The 21,836-nt window shown below is 43.8% G+C and overlaps 1 protein-coding gene across 1 annotated transcript in view; it reads right to left on the minus strand.

Moving 5' to 3' along the window:
• The window catches only part of COLQ (collagen like tail subunit of asymmetric acetylcholinesterase), a 180,101-nt gene that overhangs the window by 16,860 nt on the left and 141,405 nt on the right, over window positions 1-21,836 (minus strand). Inside the window, exons 12-14 of the mRNA XM_030202541.1 lie at window positions 18,322-18,400; window positions 13,961-14,100; window positions 10,413-10,532 (exon numbers count right to left, since the gene is read on the minus strand). Of these exons, the coding sequence (XP_030058401.1) occupies window positions 10,413-10,532; window positions 13,961-14,100; window positions 18,322-18,400 (339 nt within the window). The remainder of the gene's footprint in view (window positions 1-10,412; window positions 10,533-13,960; window positions 14,101-18,321; window positions 18,401-21,836) is intronic.

Here is a 21,836-nt window from a genome sequence, read left to right on the forward strand (position 1 = left end):
CTGAAAATATTGATTTTGTGCCAAAGGTTCTCCATTTAACGGCTCCAAATAACTAAACACCACAATACCTCCACACCATTAAATGCCAACTGATAACCGTCAATCGCACTGACTGCAACCCACACTCCTATCTGCCAATCCCGATAGCATATAAAAATGAATGATCAGTTGGAACTCATAAGGTCATAGGTGGAAGAAAAGAACCTAGGGCTAGCTCTGATCACAGAGACCTGGATTTGCACAAACAACGACCCTGTAATAAACAGTCTCTGCCCCCTGGGCTACAAAATCATCCACCTGACTCAGACCACAAAAAAAGAGAGGGGGGTCTAGCAATAACCATGGTATCAACCCACGAGATACCATCATTAGAAATACTCACTCTCACTATACATGATTCAACCCTCTTGGGCATCCCTTGCTGTACCCTCTTCTATAGACCACCAGGAAGCTGGGCCAAATCCAGAGATGACTTCACCAACTTTATTGCTAACATCTGTGCCTCTTACAATAATGTATGCTACTAGGCAATATCAACATCCACATGGAAGATTGGGGTTGGAGTGCAGGGAGGCCAGCTCTTATCTTGGTCACTTGTTGTTTGAAGTAAATGGCTAAGTCAGTCACATTGAGTGTGTTAACATTTGTGGATATCATGTTGTGTGTGTCCAGGAGGTTGTCAACTAATCCGTACAGTTTTTTAATGTTAGGTTGGCTTGAGCCAACATAGATTGCGTAGAATTTCAACTTTGCCTGATTGATGGCCTTTCTGTAGATTCTGATTACTTGTTTCCAGGTGTTTCTGTTTTCTGGGGTTGGGTCTTTATCTTCTTTTGAGTTGCCTGCAGTGTCTTTTGGCGGTGAGACAGGGATTTTGTTGATCCTTCTGTATTGTTTGTGATTTATAAAACAACAGTTGTACAGAATATTATATCTTTTATAGTTTAATAAAACGATTTAAATATAAAATCATAACTGTGGCTTATGCAGATGGGATCTGACAGAGCTCGCAGGGACGGGGACGGGGACAAACTTTGTCTCCACGTCATTCTCTAATTCAGCTCTCTGAGTGGCCTAGTGGTTAGGGTGGTGGACTTTGGTCCTGGGGAACTGAGGAACTGAGTTCAATTCCCACTTCAGGCACAGGCAGCTCCTTGTGACTCTGGGCAAGTCACTTAACCCTCCATTGCCCCAGGTACAAATAAGTACCTGTATACAATATGTAAGCCGCATTGAGCCTGCCATGAGCGGGAAAGTGCGGGGTACAAATGTAATAAAAATAAATAAATAATCGGAGATTCTGTGCTTGGCCTGTTGATTAGGCCAGGAAGTTGTTCTCTACTATGGAAATCCAGTTACTGCTGGTTGCAGAGTTCTGTTAAGAGCTGGTATTCTGTGCCACAGCAGGGAAAAGAATCTTATGGGTCACAGAAGGACTCCAAGAAGCACCTTGGGAAGATCAGTAAATTTGGGAGGTGCTCAGGACAATTTGCCCTTGGGAACAGCTCAGGGTGAGGTCAGCAGGCACTAGGGGTACCCAAATCCCAGTAATAGAAAGCTTCTGGGGTGCAATTGACATGTCCAGTGCTTTTGACATAGTGGACCATGATATTCTCCTTTACCTCCTGGACAGCGTTGGACTCAAAGCTGGTTCTCCGTTTTCCACGAGTCCAGATAATACCAAGTCAAGGCAGTCAACCAAATATCCCCATTTTGGTCATCAGGTTGTGGGGTATCACAAAGTTCACCGCTATTCCCAACACAAGAAGAACAGCCTAAAAACACACACTCATGCAGATGATGTAACGATTTATATCCCCTTCGTAAAAGACCTAACGGATATCACGACTACAATCCAGACGAGTCTAGACAACATGGAGACATGGGCCTCGGTCTTCAAATTTAAACTAAACAAAGAGAAGACCAAATTCCTAGTTGTCACAAGCCCCTTCCATCCGATATCCTACAGCCAATTTACTATCGGTCAGACCAGGTTCCCCTTGGAACACAGTCTCAAAATACTCGACCAAAACCTGAACTTCATTGACCAAATAGTAATAGTCATGAAAAAGGCTTTTAGGATGCTATAGAAACTGCTGCTCTGGAGCTGTGGATCCTCTGGAATACTTATTAGAATACTAATGAGCTCATTATAATATATTTGCATGAGGTTCTCTGTGGCTGCTAATGGCACATGTTAGAGACACGGAAAACCTGTTTGTGCATTACTAGCTACATAAACGCTTGCTTTAGTCTGACTAGAACCAATCTAAAGCAAATGTTAATTGCATGGTATGATTTGTGCATCTGGCCCTGAGTGAGTGCCTGTACTTACGCGCCCCTTGCGCATGAAAATGAACAGAATACTAGCACTTGCACCGGTTAGGGTACATTGCATGACAGCAAATCCACTTTGCACTGTTCTATAAGGGCATGTGTGAATGGCATAGCACATAAATGGGTGGACCATGTGAGGGGCATGGGTAGAGCTGCCACTTGCATGTGTAACTTACAGAATACTGTAGGTTATGCATGTTCCTGCTGCATTTACCTGACCACAGTTATACAAGGTCTAAAAGTAGGGCACACCAATGCCAGGTTACACTAGTATGCTCTAATGTAGTTATAGAATACGCTCTCACTGAATGGCATTGGGGTGCCTAAAAGGAAGTGCCCACTTATGGAATTGCACCCTCTCACCCAGATTCTATATTCTAAAGATAGACATGGATTTCTGAGCATAACTTAATAGGTTAATTGGCTGTTAATTGGCACTAAGGATCAATCCATTGACTGTAACAAGCATTAATTGAAGCCAATTAGTAAATGCACAGAAATGCCCTGCCACTATTTACTCTCCTCACCTAATTTCCATCGTTCTCAGTTCCAAAGTGGGTGAGGCCATGGGTGGATCAGGGACATGCCTGAAAATTAGGCACAGGGTTATAGCATATCTGCCATCACTGGGAGCGAGTATTTACGTCAGCCTTTGGCACGCAAAACCACACCCTCTCTAAAAGACATTACACAATGTGATAACGGCAACCGAGTCTTCTCCGGAGTAGCCCACACACTGTGGAATGCACTCCCTGAAAGACACACACACACACACACACACACACACACACACACACACACACACACACACACAAGGAGTGACATGGGCTACACATACTGCAGCAGAACATGTTATCCACTCCTACCCTAGCTGAGATAACATTTAATCATCTCTCTGAACTCATGTGCAACTTTCTTTAAATTAGTCACCTTATTTTCTAACTCTATATGTTCCATTTTTGCTTTTACCCTACACTGTCTATTAAAAATATTGACACTACGAGCTGTTATTTGAATATTTTTACTGCTGTAATTGCCTATTGCTTATATTTGACTTATTCTTGCTGTACACCACCTTGAGTGAATTCCTTCAAAAAGGTGATAAATAAATAAAAATGTTTGCGGCCCAAGTTAAGTGATAAATGCATGCTAAGCTAGTATTCTATAAAGGCCATACTGTGCAGAACTGCAATTAGAGAATTAATGCTTAGCATGCATCATTGCCACAGCTTTTTCTAAAATGTTCTCCTTTTTGCCTATCATATGTACAAATAAACAACCATGCAATATACTGCTTTTCACCTTGACCTTTATTTTATTTATATATTTAGGAATTTATTTATTTATTTAGGATTTATACTTTATGTTTAAGTCTTTGCATTGTTCCCATGTTCCCTCTGCTTTAACACCTACACCCCAGTACAGTAATTCTGTTTTGTCCAGGATGGGCGTAGTTTGACTATTTAATTTGGGGGGGGGGGGGGGGAAGGGGGCTTGGTATATTTGCATATTCATTATGGCTATTTAAAAAAACAACAACAAACACATGCACCAGACTAAAATGTTGAATATGAAGCCAGCATATCAAAAACAATAGGGCCAGACACTTCATGAAATAACACAAAACCCTACAAAACGACATTCAAAACCTATACAGAAAACTTACCACACAACAGCCCTAACCGACCTATGAAAAGACAGTGCTATAAATATTACACTGGACCCTAGAGCACCAATATACCTGCTACTAGAAAATGGAACAAGCTGGACTGTTACACATTCCAACACAAACACTACGACACTACATGCTAGCAGAATTTGTCACCTCAGTCACATATGCAGAACATGGACAGACCCTCATATGATACAAAATAGGGAACCACAAAAACTGAAATATACTACTACTACTACTTAACATTTCTAAAGCGCTACTAGGGTTATGCAGCGCTGTAGAGTAACATAGAAGGACAGTCTCTGCTCAAGGATCTCTTCAAGAAAGCCAGACTCTGTAAGCAGTGCAAATACTGGTAAAAGAGAAACAGAAATATATTTTCTCCTTTACTCTGCAAAATACAATAGAAAAAAATGTATATTTCACCAGTGGCGTAGCCAGTATGGGGCCACGGGGGCCTGGGCCCCTGTAGATTTGCCCCTGGACCCCCCTGCCGACGACCCTCTCGACCCCCCCCCCTCCCGCCGCAACCCGCCATCGCCTACTTTTGCTGGCGGGGGACCCCAAATCCCGCCAGCCGAGCTGAGGTCCTCTTCTTCCCAATCCCGCGCAAGGCTTCGTTCTAGTCTGATGTCAGACTACAACGAAGCCTTGCGCGGGATTGGGAAGGACCTTGGCTTGGCTGGCGGGGGTTGGGGTCCCCCGCCAGCAAAGGTAGGCGACAGCGGGTTGGCGGCGGGAGGGGGGGTTGAGAGGGTCGTCGGCAGGGGGGGGGTCAAAGTTGGTGGCGGGGGGGGGGGCTAAAATGTGCCCCCTCACCTCAGGCTCTGGACCCCCCTACCGCCGAAGTCTGGCTGCGCCCCTGCATTTCACAAAGCAGGCACATCTTGGTCCTTAAAAAGCATTAAATAAAAAGAATGTTTTCTTTTCTACCTTTGTTGTCTGAGCATTCTATTTTTCTAGTTGGGCTGGTCCCAGTCTCTTTTCCACTTTCCATGTGTCAGTCTTCTCCTAAAATCTTTTCCAGGTTGGCTTTTCCATTTCTTCGCTCGTCTCTTGTCTTCTTCCTGTCCTTCTCTGCATCTGTCTGGCACTGATCTTTCATTTTACGATTCCCCCCACCCCCCCACACTTTTCTCTCACTCTTTAGTCCTTAGTATCCATCTCTATCTATTGGATTTGACCATCTCCCTCTCATTCCCTCTCCAGAACTCCCATTCCTCCCTCTGTCTCTCCCTTACCCAGTTTCTTAAATTCCTCCCCATCTTTCACCCACTTCATTAGTACCCCATTCTCATCCTCTGTACTCACCCTCTTTGCCCTCATCTACCCTCCACTGCATCTCATCACCCTATTGGTCCCAGCTCCATCCATGTCTCTCCTTCCTTCCCTTGCCTCCAAGGACACTCTTCTGTCTGTTACCCTATACCCCATACCCAATAGCTTCTCTTTCACCATCTTTTTAACCCCTTTGTACCATAACTCAACCCCCTTCAGAGACTCTTCCCCATCTCTTATACCCCTCACCAGTACCCCAATCCCTTTTCAATGCCTCTTATCCTCTCTCCAGTCTTCCATGTCATTCACATTATGTCTCAACCTTTGCCCACATCATCCCCTTTTCTTGCCCTTCTTCTCATATCCCTCATTTCACATCCTGCTTCTTCCCTTCTCCCACCCCCAGTCCCATCCATCTCCTGCTTCATCCCCCTGCTCACCACCCCTCCCAGTCCCATCCATCTCCTGCTCCTTCCCTCAGCCCCACCTCTCCCAGTCTAACCTGAGAACAGGAGACAGGGTGAGCCGATCTAGCCCATTATATGGGCTGAAGACAATAGGCAAAGCTTACCACCACTTTTGCTCACCCAAAACAATAGCAAACACTTTTGAAAACAATACCAAAGATTATTAGAAATAATGGACTGCCTATGTGTGGTCCATCTGTAAAAAGTCAAAAGCTGTTCCAGTTGGATAGGCAGTGCCTTAAAAGATGGAGAACAAATGTTTTTTTCTTTTTTTTTTACTTATTTTACAACTTTTGAATTTATTTGAAAGCTTCCCATATCTATATATATATAAAACTCACCCTCAACGTTCTATTGGCTTCTGTCACTGAAGCCAAGGTTTGTATGTTCGAAGCTCTGAAGCCTCGAAAATCACAGTGTCTGGGCCCCGCCCTTGCGTCAAACGTTATGACGTTGAGGGCGGATGCAGAGCAATTCACCGCTCTTGCGTCAAACGTTATGACGTTGAGGGCGGAGGCGGAGCAATTCACCAACATCGACGACGGGTGGGGGGGGGGCCACAGGAAAGCCTTGCTAGCGCCCGTTTCATTGGCTCCAGAAACGGGCCTTTTTTTTTACTAGTGTAGATATAAATATCATGAAATAAAACTGCTCAAAAAATTATTGTACCTGGTACAGTAGTTATAAACTGTTTCCTAGTGGGTTCATCTTAACTGTTGTTGTAATTTGCCTTGGGAAGCCTGGTTATAAAGATGGAATAGACTGAAATTAAATGGAAGTAAAATTGAACTCTCCTATCACTGGGGCACCCTGTCTCCCGTTCATCCAACCTCCTTTGGTTCCATCTGTCTGTCTGTCTGTCTCTTTCCACCCCACCCCCTCCTAGTCACTCACAAACCTCTCCAGGCCACTTTCTTCTGCAGTCCGCAGTGGCCCGGAGGAACCGATTCCTGACCCTGCCTCTCCTTCACTCACTCTCTCACCCCCCGCCCCCATGGCTGCCTACAAAACAAAAATGAAACCATGTGATTGCAACTGCAGCGGTGGCAACCTAAAGGAACCCCAAACTTCCTGGCCCTGCCTCTCACTCTCTCTCCACTGCCCCGTTCCCCACAAAATGTTAAAAATGAAACAATGCGTGGGACAGAGAGAAGTCCTGCGTGCACAGCTGCCAGCTTCCCTCCTTCCTCCTCCCTACACAGGATGTTACATCATGAGGGAGGAGGGAAGATGGCAGAGGTGCGCGTAGGACCTCCCTGGGCCCTGCGCATGGTTTCATTTTTGACATTTTGCAGGGGATGGGGGCAGGGGAGAGTGAGAGTGAGTGAGAGGCAGGGCCAGAAAGTTTGGGGTTCCTTTAGGCTGCCGTCACACTCACAGTCATTCACCGCCAGAAGGACAGCTTGTTTGGGGGGGGGGGGGCAAACTAAGCCCATGCAAGCAGCCTCTAACTCAAAACTGTAAAACTCAAAATAGGTTGGGGGCCAATGCTTCAGTCCAACTGTAAGACCCTGGCTGCATCATCTGAGGGTCTAAAGTTACTACTAGAAAACATATTAAATATTAATAGTCTAAAAAAATATTAAAACAGCTTGTAGTGTCAATGGAAACTGCTGAGAATAGGAAAATGTCAGTGCTGTTTTAACAAACCTTTTGCTATCATGTTAACGGCTGTGCATTTGTTATACCACCTTTCTGTGGTACAATTTTTGGAGTGGCAGCATCCTTTTTGGGGGGTTGTTCTCTTCTTCCCCTCCGTCCTCTTTCTGTCCCTTGCCGTCTTCATGATCTTCTTTTCTCCTCCCCCCCCCCCAATCTTCTCTTTTATCTCTTCCCCCCATCTGGAGCCTGTCCTCTGACCCCCTCCCCTGCATGGGACTTTTTCCTCTTATTCCCTATCACCTGAAATCTCCTTTCCTCTCACTCTGGCCAAGGGGATGAAAGTTGTGATTCTTATCCATATCTGCCTCCTCTGCCAGTTGCCATCACTCTGACATTTGAATGTTTGACGCTGAAGGTCCTCCTATACTACAGGCAGATGCAGGTATGAAGTGCTGTTCGCCTCCTGTCCTTATTGACTGGGGGGGCAATATTGTGCAGGGGGTGTGGTGCCAATACTTAAGATACTGCAGGGATTTTCAACCTTTTTCATCTCATGGAACACTTGCAAGGCACAAAAACTTTCAGGGCACACCATCAGTTTTTTAAGAATATATATATTTTATCATTTAGCAAACGGGTATTAAGATTGTGTTTAAAGTTCAATAATTACAATTTTTAACATTATGCTATCTTTATAGCCACAAATAACATGCATTTTAAAGCGAATCCCCCCACCCACCTATTACCCTCATCTTAAAAAAATAAATCAGTGGGAAATCTGTGCTTGGTGATCTTTTTTCCAGCTCCCCCTTTCTGCAACCACATTTCATCCACCTTTTTTTCCAGCCCCTCTCCATGCACCCACACTCTATCTACCTTTTTCTCCAGGCCCCCCTGCACACACACACATCATCTATTTTTTCTAGTCCCTCCCCGCACACACACATCCATATTTTTCCAGCACCCCTCCCTGCACCCATGCTTCAGCCCCCCTATCAGTCCTCATCTGAGACTCATAACATCAAACACTTACTGCTTTGGTGACAAACCATGGCTAACTACCACTGTGCAAATCATTTGAGTCCTCCCTTCAGTAATTCTGTGCCACACTTGCTCTCTGCCCGGGCTGATGCTACAAGGCTCATACTACTACTACTACTACTACTACTTATCACTGACACATGCATGGGTCAGCTGCATGTGGAGGTTACACATGCATGCATCAGTAGATCAGGTGACCTCTGATACTGCTGGACTGTGCATATGTCAAGTGTGAGCCTTGATGCATCAGCCCAGGTAGACAACAAGTGTGGCTGTACTGAATTATTGGAGGAAGGAGAAGGAGGCAGTACTTGGATATCTTGGAGGACCCTGGGTATGTTGGTGGCCACAAAGAAGCTTGTACACTCCTACAGCACGTGGAGCGGGAAGAGCCACCGTGGCACACTAGTTGAAAAATGCTGGTGTAGGGAAAGAGGAGGTGGCCAAGAATTGCATAAACTAATATTGCTTGAAAACTGAGTTGGCTACAGGAGAAAACAGCATGGCTTGCATCTTCAACAAGTCAGCCTCTCTGTTCCTTCAGTTAGGAGCTGGGCGGCTTTCTTTGCGATTTTGCTTTCTCCTGCTGCTTGCCAGCACTCAGGATGGACCTAACACAGATACAGCTCCCTGGAGCTCATTCCCCTCCCCCAGATCAGCTAGCTTCTGTAGCAGAGAGAGAGAGAGAGAGAGAGAGAGAGAGAGAGAGAGAGAGAGAGAGAGAGAGAGTGCAGAATGAGGGAATAAAGCAAAAGGTAGTATGACTTCATATAATTTTGGGTGATTTCCTGTATATTTTTAAAATAGCTTTTAACACTCTAGCTGTAATACGTGATACCTGTGGCAGTTCTTTACTTAACATTTTCTCTATGTTCTAGAGAATTTGCAAAGTGCAATTTTATAGCGCTGACAATTTTAGATGGAAGGAGTCTCTCAGGTACACTGAAAATCTACTGCTCCTCCCCTAACTGTGCCCCATATTATCCCATCCATATGATAGTTGCCAATGGAGACCACGCAACTCCTGCCCAAGAGAGAGAGAGAGAATGAACAATCAGTTGAAGGAGAGAGGAGCACAAGACCTAGGCTCTAGGGTTGAGGGGTATAACGGTATTAGTGCTCAGCACCTTCCTCCTTCAGATACTGATACTGGAGAACAGCTGCAAGGTGGTGGCGGGGCCTGCACTAGCTCCCTCATTAGGAGTATAAGCCACATAGGATGTGACTTGAGGGGTTGAGAAGGCCTGCTACTTGCCTGATTTCAGCATTTTCCCCCTTAGGCTAGATCATGGGGGAGATGCTGAATTGCCAGCACAGCCCATCCCTGCATGAAACAGACTTGTGAAGGAAGTGGTGGAGACAAATGTGCTAACAGAATTCAGAAGGGTGCTGGAAAAACAACAAATCCCTTAATGAAGTGGTTCCCAAACCCATCCTGGGGAGCCTCAGCCAGTCAAGTTTTCTGGATATCTGCAATGAATATTTATGAGATTGATTTGCATGCACTGCTTCCAAATTTCTCTCATGCTCCACCCACACTCCACCCAAACTATGCCTATGCATACAGCTACTTACAAAGCACGTGCCATCAAATCATGGCATGTACTTTTCCACTATCATCATTTATATGCCTCCCTGTTGCAGCACCTACTTCCTGTTTCCGCTGCGGGAGGGGAAACGGTAGGAAGAATCTGTGGCATCAGAGGAGATAACGCCGTGTGATGTATCTACAAGTATCAACCTGGGTCAAGCTCAACGTTTGTCAGTATATTTCAAACATATTCATAGTGTAGAGCTAGAAAATTAGATCAGCTTCTGCTGGGCAGGCAGGGAGTAGGGGATGACTGAGGACCTAGCTGTGAACCACTGCCTTAGGATTTGCTTTCTGCGATATGCTTCTGCCCCTTTCTCTCTGTGTTAAATGCACTCTCTTTGATTGTAACACAGCAGCTTAGCTCAGGAAAAGGATTCAATCTTCCTATCCTCTGATGTGTGGCACAGATATCCCCCATTACCTGAATAGGAAGCCACCCCACGGTGTCCTTGAAATATAGGGACCGTTGATCTTTTCGAAATGCCAAAGCATTTTCAGTGTCCAGATTGTCCAGTTCATCCTGGTTATTCACCACAAAAATCTGCAGAACACAAAGTAAACAATGCTTCGTCAGAGCAGAATGCCGGCCATGTTCACTTTCTTAGGGAATTTACTAGTAGAATGGAAAAAGGTATGCATTGCTTTAAAATCTATGCAAATTAGGGTAGTAGGGTGGCTGAAAGAAAGGGGAAGTTTTTCGGTTTACTCGGCCAGCTTTTCTGGCTCTGTGAGGTCTAAAGTGATTGTGTGAAGTAGTGGAAAACTGTGAAATAATAACCAGGGTGGATGTGGAGTCAAAAAAATCTTAAATACAAACACCAAAAATGACTCACTACTAAGGCAAACAAATATATGTGAAGATGAAGCACGTTATGTTTGAAGGAAGGAAAAAACCTCAAGGAGCTCCAGACCAACCAGTCTATAGAGCTAAAAGCGATCAATACGATCTGTTCCTCACCATTGACTGAAAAAACCTTCCCTCATTTACTGTTTACTGTTCAACTGAGTATGCCTTTGGAAATATTTGAGTATCTGATACCCTAAGCTAGTGGGTTGTGGTTTTGCACGTTTTTGTACATTTTTTGAAGTTGAACAGTAATGAGGGAAGGTTTTTTTCAGCCAATGATGAGGGACAGATCATATTGAACGCTTTTAGCTCTATAGACTGGTTGGTCTGGAGCTCCTTGAGGCTTTTTCCTTCCTTCAACCATAATGTGCTTCATCTTCAGAAACTATGAAATAGTAACAGTCTTCCTCTACATGGACTCACAAAGGGGCAGGAGACAAATGAGACACACACAATTGTGTGGTTAAATCAATTTGTGGCTGATACCTGCTTATTTAAGTCAGTTCTTGCACACAGAGAAAGTAATTTTCCAAGGTATTTCTGCATACAAAATAGGGTTTTGAAAACTGATCAACACATGTACATGTGTCTACTTGCATGTAAATTTATCTGCATATCAAGGAGGCATTCTAGAAGGGGGGGGGGGGGGGGAAGGGTTGCAACCAAGAGTGCACTTACATGCAAATTTTAGATTTCCAAAACTATGGCACCCTTTTACTAAGCTGTGTCAAAAAGTGGCCTTAGCATGCCTTTACATGGGTCTTTCCTACGCATTAAGGCCATTTTTACCGCAGGGGTAAAATGACTGATTTTCAGAATTTTCCACTAACGACCACGCACTGATTTTCCCATTAGCATGTGAGCCTCTACCGCCACTTACTTTGTAGGTGGTAGGGACTCATGCACTAATCAGTTAGCACGTGGCAATGCCAACGCACTAACCAATGTGCATAGACAGGCCCACTCTCTGCCCCCAACACACCCTGTGCGTCACAAAAGAACATGCACACATGGCAAAATTAGCACAGGACACCTCAGCGTGCCCCACGGTATGCCATTTTTTGCTGTGGTAAGCACGCGTTAGTGCTTACCACAGCTTAGTAAAAGTCTTTACAAGAAAGGCACCTGCCCAAAATTGTAGGTGCAGATTGGTGCATCTATTTTTCCACAGTCAGTTTTCAAAGGGAATTTTTTTTTCCTTTGAAAACTGATGTAATTTCCCTGAGCAAAAATGATCAAGACCTACATATAAAAGAGTCAATCATTTCCATCTTACTAGTGACTTTAGAGCATCCTGAGTTCTGAAAATAGTGATATCAGTGTAGGAGGAAAGAAGAGTGTCAAGGGAGGAGGCGTTTTATCAAAATTGAAGAGATGGGTTTTGGTCTGGCTATTTCATGTTCACTGTTCCTGAGGTGCTATGGCTCCCAAGCACTAGGGGAAAAGAAAAGGGATGGGATTTGATATACCATTTTCTGTAGTTATAATCAAAATTTACATATTAGATGATGGTACTTATTTTGTATCTGGGGCCAGCTTGCTCAGGGTCACAGGAGCAGCAGTAGGAATTGAACCTGATTCCCAGGCCACTGCAGTAACCCTGGATTGCCAGGGTTCAGAACAGAGCTGCTGAGAGACAAAGCCGGGCCCAAGGCAAACAATCTTAAGGCCCCCCCCCCCGGCAAACAAGGGCCCACCGACCCCACACCTCTGATCCCGACTGCTTCAGTGCTTAATCCTCAGTGTCTCGCGTCTGCACTCTGCAGTATTCCTTTGGTTGATGGTCACCTGTCTTCGTGTGTGCAGGCCACATTATTTCCTCTGCTGCCTCAGATCCTTCCTACCATTTCCCCTCCCGCAGTGGAAACAGGAAGTACATTAGGAGGAGGCAGGAAGAAGGACATGTGACAGCAGAGAACCCTTAATGCATTAACAAGCTAAACCAGGTCACCACAGGCACACATGAGTAGGAGAGGAGACCAATGCAGTCTGAGCCACCTTCTTTCTGGCCTGCCACCGGAAGCTTTGCTGATACAGAGGTGGTGCCGGGCCACCCTTTGAGACCAGGCCCGGGAAATCTTGCCCCCCTCCCCTCGGCAACCTTGGTTCAGAAAGACCTAGGCCTTAGAAAAAACCCCCAGAGCCTATGAGACTGATATTAAGGAGTTTAAGGTCTTTGCTATGGATTGACTGGTCTAGAACAGGAATGGAATATTAAAGTATTGTATTATCAGATGTTCATGTCAACATCTTCCTACTATAGAAAAGATCTGCGAGTCCAGCTAAATTGCCAAGTGCATGATTTTTCTATTTTCTCTACTGTGAGGCCCATGTGTTGAAGAGTACCAGTAAAATCAATTGATTAAATTTATGTCTCACCTATCATACAATTGCTAAGAAAGTTAAAATAAAACACATAAAAATGACAGTATATCTTACAGTTACAGAAGACTGACTTATTTTGCCAAAGAATTCAACAAGTAAAATCAATTGTCTTTTTTTAACAACCAAACTGGAGTTCACTGAGCAGAACTGTTGTATCTGGGGGGAGGGTTTCAGCAGCAAAACTACAGTTCCAAGGGGGCTGTGTCTGATAATGGGAGAGAAAGTTACTATCTTGTAATGTAACCTTTAACTTCCTAGTACTGTATATACAGACAACCTGCTGCCTAGCTGACCCTTCACTACTTAATCCTAGTGTTCACTGTGCCATTTCTTTGTTAATTGATGAAGGAAACGTAGGTCTCCGAAGCCAGTCACAGATACACTGATTTAGTCTAGTAAAGAGGTATTGCCTACAACTTGTTTGTTGACCCTCATTTCTACATATTCAAATAGACTAACCGCAACCACAGTATCTTGGCACAGTAGTTAGAACCTATGATGGTAAACACATTCTCTGCCTCCCGACCTGTTTGCTATCAAGATGGACCACTGTACCTAGTTCGATTCATTCTCAGTCAAACTTATCAAGCTGAAATATCTTCTGAAAAGCTCTATAAAAATCTTTGGTCTTGGTCACTTTCAGTGGTAGGACAAGAGGGAAAGATGCATTATCTTGATTAGATACCAACACAGATGACAACACAGGCTAAACCATGATACACATACATTCTTCTTACCACAGGAACCTTTGCATAGTTGTGTGTATAGATGGAATCTGCATAAGATGGATTAGTTATAATTTGGGAGGGCTTGCAATGGCATTTCCCTGGAGACCCTGGGTTCCCTTGCTCTCCCTTTGGTCCAGTCGTTAAGCGCCCTAAAAACAAAATATCAACCTGTGATGTTACTTCTATAAATCCAGCTAATACCATGCAACACAAAACAATTGCATAAGACAATATGAGACCATATGAACAGTATTTGCCTATCTAGATTTGCAATTGACGAAACAGCTATTTCTAGTCCTTATCTTAAATTAGGTAATAAATAGAACTAAAACAAAACATAGACAAGAAAATAAGATGAAACCTTTTTTATTGGACTAACTTAATACAATTTTTGATTAGCTTTTGAAGGTAACCCTTCTTCAGATCAGAAATAAGCAAATGTTGATATATTCCTAAATTAAAAATGGCATTGCTGTGGCTTGTGACCACATTTTTTTGACACTTGCAATTTAGTTGCAGCACACAACATTTTACTCTGTTGGAATTTGCATTACCAAGGACACTGTTTTTTTTTTTCAGTTTTATTCACACACCTTGAAAAGTGTCTGCATGAATTTGTATACACTGATCTCAACACCCATCTGGATTGATTTGTTGACTACAGGTTCGTGTTCAGTCTGACTAATAAAACTGTTTTTACCCTTGAGTTGGAATTGTATTGCTCGTCTCCTACTTTCATTTTTGCTCTACACCTTGATTTGTAGGGGTTTTGTTCTTTTTTGTTTTTGTCTTTTCAAAGAAGGACATGGTCAGAAAGTAAGACAGTTTGATGTATCTCAGAAAAGTTTCTTTGTAGCATAATTTCATGAGCCCTTTTACTAAAGTGCAATTACCGAGCATTAGATGGAAAAATTACCATGTGGTAAGTGAAAGCCTGTGTGTTAACTGTCAGGTGCATTCCCAGCATGTTCCTATAGAGTCACTAGACTGAAACATATTTTACCATGTGGCAAATGGTAGGAGAGGCAAGTGCATCTGTTTTATCTACACCAGTGACAGTATATGGTAACGTACTGCGTGCTAACCACAATGAGCAGTCCATGCCCACTCCCTGCCCATAATCCACCCAGTACCCATCCCACAACATGACAGGCAGTATGCAAATTATGTGCTGTCGTGCCAATTTAGTAATGGTTACTATTAGTGTATGCTGTTACCGCACATTAAGTTGCACATTAACCCCCGGATTCTATATAGGGCGCCTAGAGTTCCAAGCATAAATCTAGGCGTATTTTATAATTACACATGTAGATTAATTGTTTTAACAAGCTCTTAAGCGTTGTTAACAGCTCTTAACAAGCAATAAGGAGCACTAATGGGCAAAAATTAGAATTTATGCACATATATTGCTAATAGTATTCTGAAATATACTGCGCCTAAATTCTAATGCGCACAGGCAAAAAGGGGCATGCTTAGGGGCATGGAAATGGGCATTTTGTGGGCGTTCCAAAATCTATGCTCGCTGTTATAAAATATGGGCCAGTGCATGTAAATTTACATGCAGGGTTTACACCAGCTTTTCGTTGGCGTAAATGGACACGCATAGATTCAGTCGCATGAACTATGCCTAAGTGTATTCTAAGTACTGTGCATAAATGTATGTGCGGTATATAGAATATGCTTTGGCGTAATTGCCTAGTGCGTGTTTTAGGCACCATATATAGAATCGGGCCCTAATTGCTTAGTACATTTTAGTGAAAGGTTCCCTTAATAACAAAATCTAAGAGAGAAATACAGTTAGAAGTATTGCCATGTCATTTGAAGATCAAGATACTGCATTATGTGCTAGATTCTATATACGGCATCAGATAATTCCATGCGGAAAGAAAATATGCCTAGGTGTATTCTCTAAGGCATGTAACAGATAGGGGAGGGGGTGGACCTGGGTCCACCTGACTGAAGTGCACTGCATCCACTAAAACTGCTCCAGGGACCTGCATACTGCTGTCATGGAGCTGGGTAAATGTTTTTTTAATTTTTTGAAGTTTGGTCCTGAAAATAAATGGACCAAGTGAAGGCGGCGAAGTGCTCATCAGAGCCGGCCTTCTTTTTTCCATTATTGTCCGAAGCCGGCCATCTCGTAACCATGCCCCTGTCCCGCCTTCCATACCCTGCCGAAACGCCCCCTTGAAGTTTGGCCGGCCCTGCGACGGAAAGCAGTTGAAGCCGGTTTCAGGAGGTGGCCGGCCATCTCCCGATTTGTGTCGGAAGATGGCCGGCCTTCTCGTTCGAAAATAAGCAGGATAGCTTTTAAAGCACAGATACATAAAGTTAACCAGAACTCAGCAGCTCCTAGTCCTGAAGAGGTGTTGAGAGAGGACCTGCTGAAGGGAGGAAAATTCACTGGTGTATCTTACCTGCTGGAAATTGTATTCAAACTTAGGGCTGAATAGATAATTTTATTGTCTTTTTCTAGTTAAATTACACTGCTTATTTAGCAAAGTCAGTCTAGACAATAGTGTAGCCTTTTAAGTCTGTGTTAGGGTTTTATATAAATAGTATTTTAGAGTCTAATTTAGTATTTTAGGTTGCATTTTAGAGCTTGGCATAACATCAGTTTAGAGCCCAGATACCAGTTGAGGGAAACCTGTTCAGTGTCTACTTTCCATTAGAGAATACTAGCATAGCAGGTGAGATCCATGTGTATAACTTAGATACGGGGATTTACAACAGAACTAGAGCTGGCGATATATGCGCAACATATAGTATTCTCTACGTTCCGTGCATAATTTTGTTCCCTCCCATGCTTTGCCCAGACTTTGCTGATGTGTATGCTCAACTGTCAAATATTCACTATGAACTAGAGTCAGTAAATGGAGCCCAAATTCAGGGGCCAATAAAATGAACACTGAGTGCTATTTTATAAACGGCGCTCTGAGTTATACACCGTGCACAGTACAGTGCATAGCGCTGGGATCTGCGCCCAACTTTGAGCATGAGGATTCACACCAACTGAACCCCGGTTTAAATCCTTGCACCTAAATTAGTCATGGCTCCCATATTCTCTATACTGTGCTCATGCCCTTGACCTGCCCATGCTCCTTCCATGGCCACACCCCCTTTTCAGTTGTGCACATCTGTATAGAATAGCACCTAGCAAGATGCATGTGTATATTCAAATGGCTGCCAATTATTATTATTTATTTAGATTTTACTCACACCTTTTTTAGTAGTAGTTCAAGGTGAGTTACATTCAGTTACTCAGTCCCAGGAGGGCTCACAATCTAAGCTTGTACCTGACGCAATGGAGGGTTAAGTGACTTTCCAAGATCACAAGGAGCACCAGTGGGATTTGAAGTGGGCACCTCTGGATGTCAAGACCAGTGCTCTAACCACTAGGCCACTCCTCCACATTAGTGCCAACCATGAATTGTTAGAGCCAAATTATTGGCACTAATTGGCTCATTATTCAAACTGCACGCATGATCGCAGTTTTGAGTGCCATTTCTAGAAAGTGCTTAGCTGCAAATCTAGCATATATGCACACACTTGCACACATACATGCATAATGTGTACACATTATGCATAACATGCACATATTCATAAAATGCACACATATTCTAAACATTTACATGCATAATGTGTGCATGTTAATGCCTATTTTATTGAATTACTTCTTAAGGTGTCTTAGTAAATAGGCCCCTATGTTGGGGGGGGAGGGGGGAGAATGCTGGAATTAAATTGGGGCAGGGAAGAGAGAGCGCTGGGAGTGCCAAGGAAGTGTGTTGGGTTTAGGCTTGGGATGGGAAGGAAATTAGACTGGGAAGGTGATGAAAGAATAATAGGGCTGGGTACAAGGGGCCAGAATATGCTAGGTCAGTCTAGGGAGTTGTGGGGAAACTGCTGGGCTTGGCCTGGCCAAAAGTGGGATACAGTGCTGGGGACAGGTTGGAGTATTGGGCCAAATGTTCTCCACTGAGCTTTTGACTAGTCAGAAAGAATAGCCCGAGCCATAGGAATTCTCATACCAGAAATTCTGTGATATTTTTTAATCCAACAGTAAGAATGCAAAGACAAAATAGGTTTCCCCCTTCCTTTCATCCTATGTGGGTGGGCCCTGACCCACCCCAGCCCACCTGTGGCTACACCACTGCAAAGCCCCATGTAGCTTGAGCCTTCATGCATTCCTGCTATCCAATAAAGCAAACAAAGAATGTTCATTTTCTAACCAAAAATTTAAAAAAAATCAGTTTGGAAGCCAGTGAATATAACAAATATCAGTTTTGATACATCTCAGACAGCTTGGAAGGGACGAGGGCACTTTAGACATCGTAAAGCAACCTGATAATTAAAGAGTGGTCCTCCCCTACCTGATCCTGAAGAACCAGGTGGTCCAGGCCGACCAGGAGGCCCCATAGGTCCACGGGCACCAGAGTCACCTTTTTCTCCCTATGAAAAAGATACATTAATTGGTAAAAAATGGCAAAAATAGCATTATTTATAACAGTCAGAGAATGTTCTCTGCTCGCACACATACATCAACCCCTAATTCTATAAAGGGTGGTTTGAGAAATGTGCGCATAAATTTGGGCACGTGCATCTTCCTATATAATAATTCTCACCTCCAACGTTCGAATGTGCCTGGGACCGTGCCTCCCTCGGAGGTGGTCTGCTAGGCAGGCACGCACTGACGTCAGTGACAGCTGATACCAAAGCAAGGGGAGGAGTAGGGAAACACGCGGAGCATGTTTCCCTACTCCTCCCCCTGCCTGGGAATCAGCTGTCATTGCACCGCTCCCTGCCACTTCAGAGCAAGTGGCAGGGAGCGGGACAACACAGACCCCCCCCCCTCGCCCACCGAGTTCCACACTCCGCCCTCCCTCCGATTACAACAACCCCCCCCCCGCGTTACGGCCCACTGGACCCCCCTTCCGCGACACTGTCAACCCCCCTTCTCGGCGAAAACCGTCCCCCACTGCCATCCAGTACCAGGGGACCCCAACCCCCGTCAGCCGAAGTCCTGTGCTGGCCTTCGCGGTGTTGCTTCTTCAATGATCTTCCGTTCAAGTTCCTCTGCGTGCATCTGACGTCAGACACACGCAGAGGAACTTGAACACAAAATCATTCAAGAAGCAATGCCGCGAAGGCCAGCACAGAACTTCGGCTGACGGGGGTTGGGGTCCCCCGTCAGCACAGGTACTGGACGGTGGCGGGGGACAGTTTTCACCGAGAAGGGGGGGTCGACAGGGTCGTGGAAGGGGGGGGTGAAAACGGAGGGAGGGCAGAGTCTGGAACAGCGAGGGAGGGTGGGGGATGGCCTTGCTAGCGCCCGTTTCCTTCCCTTTAGAAACGGGCATTTTTTACTAGTAATTGAATAATTAGCCAATTAGTGTCAATAATTTACTTTTTAACAAGCTACTATTGGCGCTAATTGGAATTAATTAAGATGCACGTGGGTACATTTAGGCACGTGATCCGAGCCTAAATTTTACGTGCATCCTGAAAAAGGGGGAGTGGAAATGGGAGGGTCATGGGCGCATTGGGGCAGACTGTGGACGTGGTTTTTGGATAAACTCACAATTATAGAATAAGGGGGCTTCCGCCTAAATTTAGACGCAGGCATTTGAACCACATTTTCATTAGTGCAAATGGACATGCCAACATTTAAGCCCGACCCCCCCAAGACTTAGCACTATTCTATACACCATGGAGTATTTTGGGGCACCATTAATAGAATCTAGCCCTAAGTGTGCTTTCAAATATTATACACTTAAATAACTTGTGCTTGTTTATAAAAAAAAAAATAGCAAGACTCTGTGTGCTACAGGTACATCTGTTTAACACTAGCCACTCCTGCTATAATTAATCCATACTTTATTATTAACATGTCTTTTTATTAATAGAATAAAAATCAGTTCAGTACAGCATAAAAGAGATAAACATCCCCCACCAACCACCCCATCCCCAAAACCTCCCACAACACTGAAATCTCCAAGACAATCTCAATAAGGTCCCATTTAGGTTTAAGGTCTGGACTCATGACCTCAAACCCCCAAGGTTCCTTCAAAACCCAAAGATCCCACCCCTGAACAGTCCCCCCCCTCCAACCACCCACATGTGCTATGACATTATCAAGGGGTAATCCCTAAATGTGTTCAAAACTTGGCTGCGTGCAGGTGAAGAGATCTTTGTGAGATAAGGGTCCAAGACAAGCAGAAAGGATTTTTGTCGCTTCGGATGACTATGAGCACCATAAGATTCCTATAAGTACATAAGTAATGCCATACTGGGAAAAGACCAAAGGTCCATCGAGACCAGCATCCTGTCCATGACAGCGGCCAATCCATGTCAAGGGCACCTGGCAAGCTACCTAAACGTACAAATATTTTATACATGTTATTCCCGAAATTGTGAATTTTTCCCAAGTCCATTTAGCAGCGGTCTATGGACTTGTCCTTTAGGAAACCGTCTAACCCCCCTTTTTTTTTTTTAATATATTATTTATTAATTTCAAAATAAACAACAAGAAATTTCTTGTACAGAAAGAGTAATGTCACCATCTTAAAGAAATAGTTATTAAGTAAATATATCTATCCATGACAATTACATCTCAAGTCCACAATTCGGGCAAGGCACAATTCAAGGATTTATCATTAAGCATTTATATAAAGGAAAAAAAAAAACCACTTTAAAAATATATCATCAAACAATAATTCAATAGTTTCAGGATAATTAGTAGGAGTATAAACCGAGCTTGTTTCTCTTACAGAGTAGATGTTACAGGGATTACTAACGATGGGGTAGTGGCCAAAACCTGTTTAGAGTCCAGGAAATTCTGCAAATGCTCACTTTCATAAAAAACATATTTAACTGAAGAAAGTTTTATCACACATTTACATGGAAAATTGAGCCAAAAGATTCCTCCTAATTGGAGGACTCGGGGACGGAGTTTCAAAAATGCCTGGCGCCTTTTCTGTGTTTGCCTAGAAATATCAGGAAATATTTTTACTTTACAATTCAGAAAAATTTCCTCTCTATGAGAAAAAAAAGTTTTTAAGATCCAATCCCGATCTGGTTGCAACACAAAGTCCACTATCAGAGTAGCTGGTTGTACACCCAACAGCTCATTTTCTATTGTCTGAGAAAGATTTACATTTAACTCCTCATATGATGTTTCCAAGTTTGTCGTTAATGCTTGACCAGTGGGTTTCTTACTATAAGGTAACAAGTAGTAAATTCTTGAGACCGGCGGGTACAATTGTTCTGATATTTTTAATACTTCTGAGAGATATCTCTTAAAAGTTAACAAAGGTGCTACAGATGGCACTTTAGGAAAATTTATGAGTCTCAAAGTTTTCATTCGCTGCTGATTCTCAAGATTTTCTACTTTTCTTTGTAGTAATAAATTTTCTTTTATTAATGCTGCTTGGCAGCCTTTAATCTTGTCATTCTCTGCCTTGATAGTTTGTTCAAACACTCTGGTTTGTTGCAATTGTTCTTCCATCTCTAACATTTTACCTGGGAGTGTTTGAGTAGCTACCAAGGTCGAGGAAATTTTCTGAATAAAGGAATTTTCTAGACTCACCAAGGCATCCCATATTGTCCCCAGGGTAATAGTTTCTGGTTTCTCCGTCGATAGTACTTTAAACTGTAACTGGCTCATTTTCTGGAATTCTCCATTAGGCTTGGCCGTCACCTCTTCCGTTACCTCTCCTGCTCCTCCTGTGGAACTCACAGCGACGCTTTCCTGCATCGCTGGAATCGGCACTCCACTGCTCATGTCTGCCCCTGCTCTCGGGCTGGCTTCCCCCGTTCCGGGTCTAGGCAGTCCACGACATCCATCTTGCAGCTTTGCCGGCATCACAGGAGGACTCCGCGTTTCAGG

Source organism: Microcaecilia unicolor, chromosome 1, assembly GCF_901765095.1.
Source record: "Microcaecilia unicolor chromosome 1, aMicUni1.1, whole genome shotgun sequence".
Classification (NCBI taxonomy): Eukaryota; Metazoa; Chordata; class Amphibia; order Gymnophiona; family Siphonopidae; genus Microcaecilia; species Microcaecilia unicolor.